The 17,382-nt window shown below is 34.2% G+C and overlaps 1 protein-coding gene across 4 annotated transcripts in view; it reads right to left on the reverse strand.

The window, feature by feature from the left end:
* Positions 1–2,590: 2,590 nt before the first annotated feature.
* Positions 2,591–17,382, reverse strand: part of LOC149804436 (seipin-like) — a 38,194-nt gene continuing 23,402 nt past the window's right edge. For all 4 annotated transcript variants that reach the window (XM_089940292.1, XM_089940284.1, XM_089940311.1 and 1 more), the window contains 3 exons: positions 16,660–16,757; positions 13,854–14,023; positions 2,591–6,206 (listed from right to left, as the gene is read on the reverse strand). In XM_089940292.1, coding sequence (XP_089796418.1) covers positions 6,025–6,206; positions 13,854–14,023; positions 16,660–16,757 — 450 coding nt within the window. In that variant the 3' untranslated portion in view covers positions 2,591–6,024. The remainder of the gene's footprint in view (positions 6,207–13,853; positions 14,024–16,659; positions 16,758–17,382) is intronic.

Here is a 17,382-nt window from a genome sequence, read left to right on the forward strand (position 1 = left end):
ATAAATGGGTTTGTGTTTTCTTTGAGAAAGTGTTGAGTAGAAATGTGTATGCATGGAAAACAAAGCTTTTATGAAATAACAAAGTGTTGCAAAAACATCTAGGTTATTGTTTATTAAGAATAAAATATTGCACTTGTAACAAATACAGCAGATGTAAATAAAAAAACACATGTGGTCCTAGTGGGCGCCAGACTGCTTACTTGACTGATATTCATCTAAATACAAAATGCAGTGGCATTTGGCAAGAAATCTGGAATAGTCTGGTTCTTTTTGACATAGAGATTTTGGTGTATTATAGTAATGGCAGCCATATTGGATGGCAGATCATTTCTGCAAACTGGAGAGGCAGTATGCCATCTGTGAAATTTGATAACATGTGTTGACTAACTTTTTTTTGCAACAAGTCGTTTTAAGGATTTTCCATTTTCAGGAACATGGGGTCTTTTGAAAAATAGATGGTATTTATGCCAGTATGCTGTCAAATTTAGTCAAATTCTGTTGAGCAGGTTTTGATAAGTCTTCTTAAGTTTTGTTTTTTTATTTGTAATGTTGCAAAATTTGAAGGTAGTTTTATTTCTTATTAATAACAGTATTCATATTTGCCAGTGTTTTAGTATAATTTTTAGATGGGATGTAATCTTTTTTGTCAAATTTGGTCAAATTCTGTTAAATGTTTTGTGCAAAGTTGTTTAAAGGTTTTCATATGTTTATATTTTTGTCCAACCCATGGGAAGTGAGATAGCAGTCAATCTTCGACTGTCATCAACTGTTCATTAACATTTTGGTCAAAGTTATTACTTTGCATTAATTTATAAAACTCTTAATGGGTTTTTATCATACTTGGCATGAATTATTATGAAATTAAGACATTTTATCATATGACACACTTGCCAAACCAATTTACTTTGCAGCCAATGCCAGTGCTAGAAACTTTGCATTGAGGTTTTGGTTGAAGTTCTTCATTTGCATATATTTCTCTGTGTGTGTGTATGTGTGTGTGTGTGTGTGTGTGCACAGAGGCATTTATTCCTCTGTGTATGCATGTATATATACATACATGGGTATGTATGGATGCATCACTGATACTTAATCTGTAATACTGGAACATTCTTTGGTAAATTCTTTAAAAGAAACAAGAGGCCAAAATGGACCTGGCTGACATGTGTCTAATAGTCATATGCAAGGGCAGTTGGTCAAGAAATCTGGGTCAGCACGAGGATTTCTGTAGAAATGTGGTCCAGTGCTGTTAAATGCATAGGCTATGAACACAAATGTTTCAAGGTTTCTCTTGTCATTTTTAGCTTTATCCATATATAATGGTAAAACAACATTACTTGTCCTATACTGAAAGGCCTATATACCAGGATGTTTTCTTTAAAAATTGGTCAAGTTCAGTGGTGCTTTTTTATTTCTTTAGATCAAGCTGTGTAAGCCATACCTAAAAGTGGATTAGCATTGTTTGTATAAATAGGATGGCATTCAAGTCAGATTTTTTGGGGGTCAGATTTGGTAAAATTTTGTTAAGCATTTTTTCTCTCAGAAGTTATGGTTTTCTATTATGTCAGTTATAGTGGGAATATCTGTATCAAATTAAAAGCCCTTCATTCCCAGTTACCTTTTGTCTCGTTTGGGTCAAAATCTATTGAATGAAACTGTGAAGTCATTTAAATGCTGTTATTTTTTAATAACTGCAGTCATATTTGATGCCAAATTAAATCATTAGCATAATTTTGAAAGCCCATAATGCATATATGCCATCTGCCGTCAATGTGAAATTGGAATGCCAGCTTTAAAACATAGGTATCTGAGCACAGACACATGAGTACTTCACATTTTATCTAACAATTTATCTTAAGTACCATATGTACAACAAAGATCCTGATATGCCATAGCATAATGTGCCTGCAGATCAGGGCGTATCCTGTTTGTTCTACTGATTACAAACAAGCTGCACAAACCAGATCTGCTGGTATATGTGGCAGCAGTTCTTGGGGTGTACCGCTTGCAGTTGGATGCATCTTATAAGCAAGTATATACAGTATTGTACTACAGGCTAGAATGTACTTGATACAGTCATCTTTTGCACCATGTGACACACTGAAATGTCCAAGGAGAAAAGACTTCACTGGCAAGGTATCCAGTCCCTGTTGATGCCTTATATATTCCACTTAGAATGTCAAGGTATACTTTCACAAAAGAGTCACAATCAGACATTATAAACATTTCTGTGGTCAAAATATACTGGTGTTCAGGTTGTGGTTTACCTTCATAGAAATATATCTGACCTGAAAAATAGAATTTGATATGAGTGATCATAATGGCCTAACCTGTTAGCAGAAAATCAGAAATGGTTGACATGTCTGTTAATGCCAGAATGAACTGTCAAATTCTGATGTGCAGCTCAAGAAAAACATGTATTGCTTGTCATATTAAACAACACTGGTCATATATGATGTAGCATTATATACAAAAAAGTGAAAGGCTTCATGCCAGGATATTTTCTGTTAATTCTACTGAGTGGCTTCTGAGATGAAGTTGTTAAATGAGTTTCCTATCATTTGCAAAACTTTAAAGGTCTTTATGGCAGGAAGTTTTTTGTTATATTTTGTCAAATTCTGTTAAGTGGTTTTTGTGACATCACTTAAAGCTTTTTCTATTTTAAGTATTGGCAGATTGGCATTATTTTTGAAAAAAATTGAAAACCTTTTATGCTTTCTGTCAAATTTCGTCAAATTCTATTTAAAAGATTTTCAGAAATTATTTTTTTTTTAGATTTGTAAAATATATTTTAATAACATCTGCTATATTTAATGGCAATTCTTCATCACTTATACAAAGTGAAAGGCCTTCATACCAGAATACTTCCTGTCAGATACGAGTGATTTTTTTTCTGTTGTTTTGGTAATAGTGGCAATCAGAATAAATGCACAGAAATTAAGAATCACTATATGTCAGGATGCTTACCATCACATTTTGTCAGACTCTGTTAAGCGTTTTTGAAAAACTTAAGGGTTATTCTATTTTTAGTAATAGCAGCCATATTTGATGGCAGATTGGAATTGTTTGTACATTTCTGAAAACACTATGCCAGGATGAAGTTACTTAAAAGTGTTTAAATTTCATATTTGATGGTGAATCGGCATCATTTGCATTTAATTGAAAGCCACCTATGCTAGGATAATATCTCAGATTTGGTTACATTCTTTTAAGCAGTTTTTTTTCATTCATTAAGAAACAAATTCCATATGTACCAGTTTAACTGCTGATGGGGAAACTTTGTATACATCATGTTCTGCTACCAAAGTAATCAAACAAAATGTGTCTTGAAATTTCTTAAGAGTTCAAAACTGGGCACAGAAACATCAGATGGTAATAGATGAAGGTAAAGCAAAATCTATCATTTTGAGGACATCAGAAAAACTACATAAATACTGGAACTCAAAATTATTTCTTACAACAAAGAATCATCAGGTGTATAAAAGATGAAAAGTTGTTAAATCTGTCTGTAGATAATAATGAACCATGGGATCCAAAATTGTCCTAAATAAAATCAAGAAATATTTATCTTCAGAAACCTGCATTTTACACTCCAATGCAGATATTCTTCCAAAAATGAATTATTAACTGTATGAGAAATCTGCCAATTTCAGCTTCATAGGCTATATTAACTCCAAAAAAGGGCAGCAGACACTATTTTAGATTCATCTATTGATTATTCATCAAATGCATTGTTTACAGCTCAAATGGTTTACATTATGTGAAAAAACTGATTTTCATAAGGCAGTCCTTGTACATAAATGTCTACATGGAGCTGCAGTAGTGTATCTACAGGATATATTTAGACTTAACTCGACACTTGAACAGTGGAGATCAACATCATGTGGAAACCTTCAAGAATAGGAACAGCAATTTTCCTAAACCTCTCAATACTCTGGTAAAATTTTGTGGAATAATCTTCCTCTGCATTAAATTTGCAGGAAATATTACAGTATTTAAGAGTATTTATGTGTTGTTATTAGATTATAATAGAATTGGCATTTATAATACTGCAGACATAATAAAAAGAAACTACTATTATCTTACATATGATGTTATGCTTTTTTCTTAAGCCGGCCTCATTGGAGAATACTCCTTGACTACATGAGTCACTCTATAAATAAGGTACTCTATTTATTATTGAAGATTTTTCTATTTTTAGTAATGGTGGCCATATCTGATGGCTAATTAACATGACGTTTTGAAGGCCCTCAAACCCAGAATGCTTTCTTTGAAATTTAGCCAAATTCTGTGGAGTGTGAATTGGTTAAAGGTTTTTATTAGGATAATGGTGGTCATGTTGGGTGACAGATCTGCATTCATATATAAATTGTAAAAGCCTTGACGCTTGAATACAGTCAGTAAAATCAAATGTGCAAACTGGTGAAGTGGTTTCTGAAAAGTTACAAACATCAACTGTAACTAGACAAAGCAAAATAGATGAAATACCATAAACTCCATTGACAATATGGGAGCAACGAAACATCCATACAGATCTGATGGTAGTTATTTTGTAGCTTTCCTAAATACACTCAAAAACTTTTATTGAAAGTATTGTCTGCAAAAATGTTCCTGAACACATCTCTAAACTCCAAGTCGGTAACAAAGGGAGAAATACAATGACGATGCTCAACATAAAATGGTACCAAACATGGATCTAAGCTCCACTTTGGTAACACAATGGGACATAACAAAGTGACTGCTCAACATAAAATGGTATGACTTGCAATGTCAAAACATTCCAACTGTAGTTCAAGATACTTACACCCACAAATAGTTCAAACTTGGCATACATCAAATATATTAAAGGGTGGAGTAGTTTAAAAATCAAATCTGTGGTTAAACAATAATGTAATATGTGTCAATCATCAGTTAACATGCATAATCTATGACACAGAATCTTATCATTAATATGCATAATCCATGACACAGATTCTTGGCACTAATCTGCATAATTCACAACACAGAATCTTGGCACTAATCTGCATAATTCACAACACAGAATCTTATCACTAATATGCATAATCCATGAAACATAATCTTGTCACTAAAATACATAATCCATGACACATAATCTTATTACTAATATGCATAAAATACATAATCGATGACATATAATCTTGTAACTAATTTGCATAATCCATGACATCAAAACCAGTCATTAATAGTGTCTTATGACTAGATGTTTCTGCTTTCATGGTTAATTCATAACCATATTAGACCATAATCATGTTAATAAATAAAATTTTAACAAATGATCCCATGCTGTGAAACATTCCTGTTTTCTAGTATAAAACAATAACCCTCATGCCCTACTTACTTTCAATTGCTATGCAAAGTGCTTTCCAAATGGATTTCAGTCATGACCTTCAAAATAGATCCATCATCTGTACATTCCTACCTTTCAGTAGCTGATCATATTTCTAAATAAAGTTCTATAGCACACAATAGGTATAAACAAAATAACAATCCAACACATGCTTCTATAAAATATGGCAACAATAGGTAGCAAGTTTATGAACAATGTATACAATACCCAATGGAAACCAACAGGTAGACTAGTTGACTACAGGCAAGCAGCTGGTTGATCATGATCTCAAATTTAAATATGTATAATGAGACAACTTTGGAAATGTTTTAAAATAATATTTGTTTTACATCTATTAGTAAAAATTATATGTACAGGCCTTACTTGACATGCAGTCCCCTTGAATTTTGTACATACATGCAAAGCAGTGGTCTTTAGAATCATGCATGCAGAGCAGCACCTGTGTGTAAATTATATACTATAGTATTTTGATGGCAATCCTGCCTCAGAAAGTTCCATGTGTAGAAGAACATTATTTTTTTGTTGCTATTGTTTTGCAGTAAACTGAGGGTCTTCAGCTTACTGTTTAATTCAAATTTGCAAGCTACAAACACCTTCTCCATTTACTTATTCTGTGACTCCAATGGGACAATGCTCTTGATCCCAAAGTTAAGGAAACACTAGGTAACATTCTCTTGCTGGTATGGCTGTCTGTGTCTGAGAGAGTCATCTCCCCTGGGAAAATTAACAGGTGTCAGTAGCAGTGTTTCCTCAGGCTCTCCTGGCTCTCCTGGCAGACTGGAATGTATGGTATCTGGACCTAGAGTTTCAGTTCTGGTCACCCTTTCATGTCTCAAGGATGCTGCGAGGAAAAGAGAATGATAGAAAAATTCACAAATTAGTATTTAGAATGACTAAATATGCATTGAGACAATGCAGCAAACTAGCCCCAATGTTACCAACCAAGATGTTTTTGTTTTGTACTGTGAGAACTAAGTCCCCCTCATCCCCATTTTCAAACTAGGTCATGAAATATATATTAGCTGATCTAACCTGCACACCAGTATATGCAGACAAAATGAACCCCTTGAGACTCAATCTCCTATTTTGTATCCTGCATTTCTTTAACATTGGGGGACATGATATTTGCTTCTGTCTGTCTCTCACACATTAATTTCTGCTCTTCAACTTCCATCCGCTGGAGATAATGGGATGAAACTTGATTTACTTTATATTTCATCATGAGAAAATGTGTTACATACCACATTGTTGGCCCCATTTTCATAATTAAGGTCACAGCTCAATATTTTGAGTTTTCTGTCACACTTTCCTTCCAACTTGTGTATCTCATCACCAAAATCATGTGTACCACACAGGGATCTTTAAGATCCATGTCATGGCTCAATATGTTGAGATTTTATTCACATTTTAAAAACATGAAACTCTATACTTATTTATTCTCAATATGGATGTGTCATATATTATGTTTGTGGTCCTGTCTTGAGGTCTATGTCACATGACAATAATGGTATTAAAATAAGAATGTATGGTGCTTTCCTGCTCTTCATATAGTTTTTGAGCTGGTTGACATAATTGGAGGGCCCAGAGTGGTCTAAAGCGCTCTCCGTTACAGGTCACTGCCATCTCACCTCTGTCTGCGTGGGTTCAAGTCTCGGATTCGGCTAATGTGGGTATGTGAGAAAGCTTGCCAGTAGCTTCTCGTGGGTCGGTGGTTCTTTCCGGGGTTTTCCCAGGTTCTTCCTCCACCATTAATACTGGCCGCCATGTATAGCCTATCATGTACTGAAAAATGGCATTAAACCCTACAACAACAACAACAACAACATAACTGGATGAAATGTGGTATTCCTGTATCATTAATAAACGTGTATTGTGTACCACAATTTGGGTCCTTTATCATTGAAAACAGTGATATATGTCAATATTTACAGTTTTTGTCACATTTTCTCTGTGCCGTGACTTTAAAGCTGTCACAGAATAGATAAAACTTGGTCAGTCTATATCTTTTAACCATCACACACCAATACGGGTTCCAACTTCATGGCCAAGGTAACCAGTCAATCTTTTAAGCTTTTTAGTCATTACTGTCTGTCCATCCTGTGAGGCCGGCACAAAAAACTAATCAACATGGACAAATGAAATGTTGTAGGCATATTTCTATCCATATGTAGATAAGCCTATTAGAATTTCAGGCCATTGCAATTATCAAGAAAGTTTTGTTTTAGATTTTTTAAATTTTGGTACAAAGACTTTGTTGTATTTAACCTTGGTAGCACAATTATGTTTGTATTAATTTGTGACTGACAAATGTACTTTTGTGGATTTCTTTGTATTCAAAAGGAGATGAATTGTCTACATTTTAAAGCAAGTACAGCGAATTTTCAATGTTTTACAAATTTTGTAAGGTTTTTTGACTGATTTGACAAAATTTATTGTTAATATGATTAAACAAAAAGGACATTAGACAGGAAAATGGAATTGTTAGACATATGGAACTGGTAGGCATATGAATTGCTAGGCAAATGGTATTGGTAGGTAAACATAATTGGTATATATAGAATTGGATGGCATAAGGAATTAGTAGGTAAATGGAATTAGTAGGCAAATGGAATTGGTAGGCATATAGAATTGGTTGGCATATGGAATCCATAGACATATCAAATTGGTAGGCAAATGGAACTGGTAAGCACATGGAATTGGCAAATATATGGAATGGATATTCATATGGAATTAGTATGCAAGTGGAAATGATAGGCAAACACAATTGGTATATATGGAATTGATAAGCATACCGAATTGGTAGCATATGGAATTGTTAGGCAAACACAACTAGCAGCATATGGAATTGATAGGCAAATGGAATTGGCCAACATATGGAATTGATAAGCCTATGAAATTAGTATGCAAATGGAATGGGTAAGCTAACAGAATTGGTATATATGGAACTGGTAGGCATATGGAATTGATAGACAAATGAAATTGGTAGGCAAATGGAATCGGCCAACATGGAATTGGTAGGCATATGGAATTAGTATGCAAATGGAATAGGTTAGGAAATTAATATGGTATATATGGAATTGGTAGGCATATGGAATTAATAGGCAAATGGAATTGGCAGACATGGAATTGGTAGATGCATGGAACTGGTAGGCAAATGAAATTGGTAGACATGGAATTGGTAAGCATATGGAATTCATCAACAAAATGGAGTTGATATGCATATGAACTGGTAGACATATGAAATTAATAGGCCAATGGAACTGTTAGGCAAATGGAATTGGTAGACATATGGAATTATGATGCAAATGGAATTGGTAGGCATATGGAATTGATAGACACAGAATTGTTAGGCATATGGAATCAGTAGACATATCAAATATAACTTTTAGGCACAAGGAATTGGCAAACATGGAATGGATATTCATAAGGAATTAGTGTGCAAGTGGAATTGGTAAGCAAATGGAATTGGCAGACATATGGAATTGGCAAGCATATGGAATTGGCAAGCATATGGAATTAGTATGCAAATGGAATTGGTTAGCAAACTGAATGGGTATAAATGTAATTGGTAGGCATATGGAATTGGCACAGATGGAATTGCTAGGCATATGGAACTAGTAGATAAATGGATTGTTAGGCAAATGGAACTGGCAGAAGTGGAATTGCTAGGCATATGAACTGGTAGACATGGAACTGATACGCCATTGGAATTGGTAGGTAAATGGAACTGGTAGGCATAAGGAATTAATATGCAAATGGAACTGGTAGGCAAAAAGAATTGGCATATGTGGAATTGGTATGCAGCATACTCAAGTTTTCAAAAGCTTTCACCTAATCAGATACCTGCAATGAAAACTTCCAAGACTGGGACCTTTTTCAATCTTTAAAATTCTCCATCCATCTAGCTTATGGTCATATGTTTCAGTTAGAATTATTCTGCATGTATTTAATCTAGCTTGTGAATTTGCAAAAATGCTTCAAAACCAGCTAAAAATTCAGTATTTTTTGCCCTGTCCCTTTTCTGACAAGTAAAGATTTCTGCAACAGTACTTTTGAATTTGCCTTTAACTAAACAAAATTTGAAGAAAATTTTACTGGAATAACTTTGTTAATTTCAACCATAACATCTAATACAAACTTTTTTATAATCAGGCATTCACTTTATCTGCATAGGTTCACATTTGAACCCAGTGGTAATAATGCTGAGCTAGATACCTGCATATTCTGGTATGGATTGATTATTTAAGCAAAAATGATACATGTTAACATGGGCATTCCTGGATTCTACTTTAAATGAGACATAATCCCATCTGTTCCAATGTTGGGATTCACTTTTATTTAGAAACTGAACCATGTGCAAAATATGAAATTGTGGAGTGGAACCATAGTTTATTTTGATTAGCCACTACAACTGTAGTCTCACTGCATGCAGTCCACTCCTTCCTATTCCCATTTACATGCACGGTACACAGTTATCATGATGAGTGTAATCATAATATAAAGTATACAGTCATTAATAAAACAAGTTTACTACTGAATGAACATGTTTATTCCTACTCCCAACAGTTTTAGTCTGACATGTTTATTCCTACTCCCAACAGTTCTAGTCTGACATGTCTATTCCTATTCCCAACAGTCCTAGTCTGACATGTTTATTCCTACTCCCAACAGTTCTAGTCTGACATGGGCCTTCCTTGTAGCATATGATGCACATATATAGCAAGGAAAAAGTGAGTGAAAAAAAAATACTTAACCTTTGTTATTAAAAGATATAATTTAAGCCACAGTGACCTTCTTTGGTTGTAAGGGTGTAGTGTAAACAGAGATGCATCCAATTATTAAGTTTCATGATTCAAACATAAACACCCAATTAATGAAATTTAAGCACAAAATTTTACAAAAGTCACTGAAATGTGAAATCTAGGTCAGCAAAACCTCTTTTTGCAATAAAGGTGTTGCACAAATTTGCTGTACTTATCAAGGTACATCCACTCAGCATGCCAAAACCTAATGTGGTCTGGAGCTGAACATAAAGATGAAATACAGATTGTAGGGAGTTTCTTTTTTATGAGGGTGTGGTACAAACAGAAATACATATCAACATACATTTCATGATGGTAGCATGAATAGTGTCTTGAGAATGAACATCAGACACGAAATTTAACCCAAGCTGATGAAGTTTAAAGTATGGTCCATAACAACCTACTTCTGCAGTGAGGGAGTAGCTCATCAAGATGTATCCTGTCACCGCAATTCATGATTTTAGATAGGATGGTATGTATGCAATAAGCAAAATACTTCTGTGGTTGTTGAGCTATATGCAAAAACCTTACCTAAGGTAGTTACAGTAACCTCTTTTCAATAGGCATTGTATTAATAGAAATATATAATATCACCTAGTTTAATGATTGAAGCATATACAGTTAAAACTCAAACAGTAACTCAAGTCAATGAAATATGATGGGTCAGAGTGACCTATATTTTTGAAGAAGGTGTAGCTGCTTCAAGCTACATCTTGCCCAGTTTCATGATTATATGTACTGGTATAACAGTATAAATACAGGGTTCAAAAACCCAATGAGACCATGAGCTAAATGAAAAAACTTCCAACTAATCCAGTAAAAAGCACATGAAGCATGAAATATGGATCACATTGACCTACTATTGTGATGAGGGTATAGTAGTTGCCAATCCTCAATATGCATCCAACAACCAAGTATCATGATTCCAGGTATGCTAAAACATATAAAGAATGCAAAAAACTTGAACAAAACCATAACTTGGAATGCTCAAATATTAGTCCCCTTAACTCTTTCCCCATGGGCAGACGCCATGAAACCTGGTCCAATCTGTTCCCTATGACCTAGTAAAAATAGAATAAATGGTAGCAGGATGTAGATATACATGTTTTTATATTTGCAGATGCCTATGCTGAGGTTTTTATGTTGCTGAGAGAAGCTATAAAAGGGCACTCAAGTGCCATCTATCCACTAAATGATGATACTGAATCCCTTACAATATGTCTTCCCACAAAATCACTCAATATGATAATTTCAGTACATGCTTAGGAGCTAGATGAAATGAACAGCTGCTCATACACACTAAGCCCAAGCTTAATCTCAAATGCAGGTAGCACAAATGTGTTTCTGCACCAGAATAATCTCAAACCCAGCCAGTATAAATATTGTTCATGTTGTTTTGTTGTGTTTTTTTTTTTTTTGGGGGGGGACACCATCCATTGCCACCCAGCATAAACAGATTTCTGTACTAGAATCATTCCTTTATGCATGCAACATAAAATTATGCATTTTTGACACCAATGGAAATAAAGAGGAAGAAACATGGAGATTAAGCATGGCTGACTCTTCAAGAAATTATTTACCACATGGCCTATCATATGAAACTGTTTAGTGTTCTCAGACATATCAAGATAATGGGCAATAACTAAAACTGTAAATAGGTACTTGGATACCCAGGTACCTGCCCACTGATAATATCCCAGGTAATAAAATGGGCAACTGGGTACCTGATAATTAAAAAAAACACTTACATAGTGAATCAGTCTATATTGGAAAAAAAATGCTACAAATCTTTTGCGAAATAGGCTTTATCAATGTGGCTCAGTGATGCTATATGACCGAAAATGTTAGAGAAGAGGAATTCTGTTAAACTTAAAAACATGTTGCATCAGGAAAAGGACAATAGCACTTTACAAATTTTGAAAGAGGAACTCAACAGTGATGTAACACAGCATTTTTCATTTGTTGACTTCATGACCATTCAGCAAAAGTTAGACATGTAGACTAGTTAAAGTGAATGTTATATATAAATAATTTATCAGTTTTGTTTTATGTCTATACCCTTGTACTAATCCACATGGATTTATCCAAATTGTGACAAGAATTTTAACTGCAGATCCAGGTAAATAGCAAAAGTACAAGTACATTTTTCATAAGTTTTCTGTAATTATGGCATGTTATATATCGATTGCTCTTCTTATACTAAGATTATGCTTTATTGCCACTTATATTAGTAATAATTATGCTTACACCTCTCTTGGGGGAGTTGGTATGTATGAACCTATAACAAAGCAGTTCAAGTTCACGTTTAATACAATTTCCCCTTGAATGGGTACCATGGTAACCAATCATTAGGATCAACAAGTACCTGGTAGATGTTTCTTACAATTTTGATAGCTCTAGCCATTAAATGATTCCGGGGAATGATGTAAATTAAATGAATTAAAGGTCTCATCATTAAAAGGGTGGACAAAATATGAATGATGCTTTAGAAACCAATGAAGGATGGGCACTTGGGGACACAAACTCCTTATCTTCCAGGAATCCAACTGTCGAAAACTACATGACTCCTATGGGTCTATGCAGACTTTGTTGAGCAAGGCCCCAAGTGCTTACTCACTAAAATTTAAGTCTTAAAATGGGTAATTATAAGATGCTGCAGAATTAAGAGACAACAATTCATATGTATGATAAGTGAGGCACTGAAGCTGGCACACTTCTCCATATTTTAAATAGCTGCCTCTGGTCCATTATCAGTTGTACCCCGTCTCTGGTCCATTATGAATCACACCAGTATTTTAAAGTCTTTACCAGGTACAATACAAATCAAGCTATGGATTATTTAACCCCTTTTAACCTTACAAATTTCACAACAAACCTTGCAACACAGATCTCATTGCCCGGTAAAAATAAAAGTTGGTAACTCTTCAACATGCAAGATACTAACCTCTATAACTGGTAAAATTAAAATACAGTGACAAAGTTCTTTGGATCATAAAAATGTAATGTAAGTAGACAATAGAGTTCACAAGTTTTATTATATCCTTTATTTTCACATCTGAAAATGTAAGATTTCCCATCATGCCATGCCATGTTTGATTCTATGTGAATACACAAGTTATACTACAGAAACAAAACTGAGCACTTTGTGAGCCAGAACAAGCAAAAAAAACTGTATTACATTTTACACATGGAAATTATTGTTTGCTGAAGAAATCTGACTTGATGCCACTTGTGTCTCTATGAAAGTATTTCCCTTGCTTCCTTTAGAACAAAGATAAACTCGCTGTATGTATTGCTGAATTAGACTTGCTTTGTGGTCAACAATAATCAAACAGTTTACAAAATGTCACAAATATAATTAACTGTAATAGATTAAGTCAACCCAATCCTACTGTTCTCTTAAGTCACTAATACTTTTGTATCAGTTTATGAACACAAGGTGAATTTACAAAAAGTTGGTGGGATGCTATGCTGCAGAGTATATTTTTCAAAACTTCTGTTCTGGAGCAAGTCTGGTGTATAATAAATAAGTCATTAGGTAAAACATCAAAAAATAGAAATGCTTGAAAACTGTAAAAGATTTAAATATCTGTCCATGACACAGGATGAAAACACAACTTGTGTTTTAAAGCAATAATTATGACTTGTTGAGAAACTATTTTTTAATTTTTAAACAATTCTACCACCTGATATCTCTTGCCGGTCTGTGCCAAAAACAGCTCCATCCCTTGTGGTTCCAATAAATTCCTGGTTGCTCAGGCCCAGCCAGGACAGCGCAGTGATGAAGGAAAAGACCATTACATTAAACCCAATACCCACCACAGCTGCTGTGATGGACCAGTGGTACATTAGATACCTGAAACAACATTAAGAAATACCAGATGAAATAATCTGCCAGTACATATGCTTTCTTACTTAGAAAGCACAGGCGTCTTGTCTCTCTTACAAAATAATTTTTTTCAATCTTCGACCTTGAACATTAAATTTTTGCCTTGATTTTCATAAGGGATATTTATTCCAAATCGTAAATGTTTGCTACATTTGAAGACTTTATCATACAAGTCAAACATTTCCATTCTGATTTTCACAAAGTAAAATGACATTTATTTTATTAAATAATGTAGGCTAGTTCTAGTGGTTAACATTGTTCAGTTGTGACACTTGCCATTTAATATGTATGTTATTACACAATGAAGGCTAGTTCTATCTGTTAAAATATATGGTTGTGATATTGGCCAGTTAATATCTATATTATTACACAATGATGGCTAGTTCTATTAAACTATATGGTTGTGACATTGGCCACTTTTATCTATATTATTACATATTAAAGACTAGTTCTATATTATTACATAATGAAGCTAGCTCTATTATTGCATAATGAATGTGTGTGTGTGTGTGATTTAGATTTTTAACATAGCTTTAACAATTTTCCAGTCATATCGCTATAATGTCTGCCGTGTGTAAGTTTAAAGCGATGTCTAGCACTGAAGCATCATGCCACAGACATGTAGCATGATGTCCCACCCAGTCACATTATCCTGCCAACAGGCCGACCAGTCCTAACACTCATCTCTTAATGCTGAGCACCTAGCAAGGCAGCTGTTAGTACATGTACCATTTATAGAAGTCTTTGGTATGACTCGGCTAGGGTTCAAACCCACAACCTCCCGCATCTGGGGCAGACACTCTGACCTCTAGGCCGCCAGAGTGGTCATTACATAATGAAGACTAGTTCTGTGTCATTACATAATGAAGACTAGTTCTATGTTATTACATGATGAAGACTAACTTTTTCTATGTTATTACATAATAAAGGCTAGTTCTATAGTATTACATAATGAAGGCTAGTTCTATGTTATTAGATAATGAAGACTAATTTTATCTAATTACATAATGAATGCTAGTTCTATGTTATTACATAATGAATGCTAGTTCTATGTTATTACATAATGAATGCTAGTTCTATCTTATTACACAATGAATGCTAGTTCTAAGTTATTACATAATGAAGGCTAGTTCTATGTTATTACATAATGAAGACTAGTTCTATGTTATTACATAATGAAGGCTAGTTCTATCTAATTACATAATGAGGGCTAGTTCCTTGTAATTACATAATGAAGGCTAGTTCTATGTTATTACATAATGAAGGCAGGTTCTATCTTTACTACATAATGAAGGCTAGTTCAAACTGTTAAACATGTATACTTGTGACACTGGACAGCTGATATCTATCTTATTACACAATAAAGGTTAGTTCTAACTGTTAACATGGTTTTGTGACACTGTCCAGAAGTAAACATAAGAATTCAATCTGTTGATTTAACATCCATTAAATTTCTCTTTGAGAAAATGTTTGTTTGTGCATTTTGCAGTCAAGTAGGATATTTTGTGCATACCTGATCTAACGTTGGAAAGCATCCTGGCTAATCTGGCAGAAATCAGGAAGTTAAAACTTCACCTTTTTGTTTAAAATGATTTTACTCTTGCAAACTTATTTTCATCAGTAACAGATCTGCAGTTCTGATAAAAAAGATGTCTGTGACTGTAAAAACACCACAAAGAACCTAAAACTCCTTATAGTGTTGGGGGCTCAATGGTTAGCAAGCTGGATCTGAGACCTTGCACAATGATACAGATTTTGAATCCTGCCTAGACTAGGTTGAGTCTGCCATATAAGTGTCTCTGGGCAAGGGACTTCACACTAATTGCCTTGGCATAATATAATCTTTCAAGAGTTGCTGTTCCATTCAATAACAATCAATGAATTAAAGCAAAATTGTTCTATGCACAAAAGTGAACCAAAGGGATTGTTGTGCCGAGGTTTGTTAAATTCATGCTTTGTGTGTCTTTAAAAAAGTGGTATCATGATACATTAATTCCACTAAAATACCAAAGAATGAATGGTGGCAAATTTATGTAAAACCAATAAAAACTGCCATACATTAATAGATGTACAATAATTCATAATTACATGAGATATTAATGAAATCTGAATACAATGCATAATCCATAATATTGGTTAAAGCATTGTTTTTGATAAATGAAAACATGTGGTTTACTCTGGCCTTATCCATGTCATATATTAAATTTCAGCCACATTGTTCTCAAAATTGTTTTAAAAAACACTTAGGAAGTCTGAGAGAATAATAATACCTTTTACAGCAAAATTCACCAGAAAAATAAAAATTAATGCTGTTCAACCATTAACTCCAGGTAATAACCACCAACCCATAGGAAGCTACTGTCAAGCTTTTTTACATACCCATTTTGGCTGAACCTGAGACACGTGGACAGAGGCAAGATGGCAATGACTGGTGAAAGACAGCACTTTAAACCACATGGCCACCCTGGGCCTCTTGTGTTCTTATCATCAAATACAACAGATTTTAAGGATAAATAGCAAGTAAATAACCGTATGAACTGAAAAATACTGATTGATTAATACTGGGGACAACTATGATGATTCAATTATCACTACAGACCTACCTGAGCCCTGTGAATTCTGCAAGCACTTTTAGCTCTGCTGAATAGATCTCCACTCTTGTGTTCCTGACTTCTATCAAGGCTATCACAGCTGGCCGATACTGTCATTAAACACAAATAGAAATATATTCTAACCTTTCAAAAACTACCAAAGCATTATAAGTCATTGAATTTCCCCAGGCAAAATACTCCACAACTTTAACAAATAAAATTCACTGAATTATCTGGTCTTTTTTGCAGTTATGACTTGAAACCATTATTAACAGAGCTAAATGTACCTTTTGTCAGTCAGAAAGATTAGTTTTGGAGACATGGCTGTCACTGATTAGAAAGCAGAATTGGTATGGTTTTCAATTTTCACACAAATAGGCATTTCTTAAAGTTTTTGTTTAGTGGCAGCTGTAAATTTGACAACATATTTATTTTCTTATAACATTCTGCAGAATAGAATAAGCCTATTACTTTTCCACTGTATTCATATGCATTTAAAAATGCTTGTGAGAAATATTGATACCATCCAGTCTGTCTACACTGCCAGATCAAAAGAGAGTAGCAAGCTGAGTCGGAAAGTTGACATCTTATAGTGAAGTATGATTTCTGATGGCCATAGCATGGGGATGATCTGCTGCAAGCATGATTTTATATGGGTACACTAAAGATCATACTGAATGAAATCTGAAATGTTAAATTTGTATCAAGTAATATTTTTAAATTTATCCCCTGGTG

This window comes from Sinohyriopsis cumingii, chromosome 2 (assembly GCF_028554795.1).
Source record: "Sinohyriopsis cumingii isolate HCF-2022 chromosome 2, ASM2855479v2, whole genome shotgun sequence".
In the NCBI taxonomy this organism is placed as follows: Eukaryota; Metazoa; Mollusca; class Bivalvia; order Unionida; family Unionidae; genus Sinohyriopsis; species Sinohyriopsis cumingii.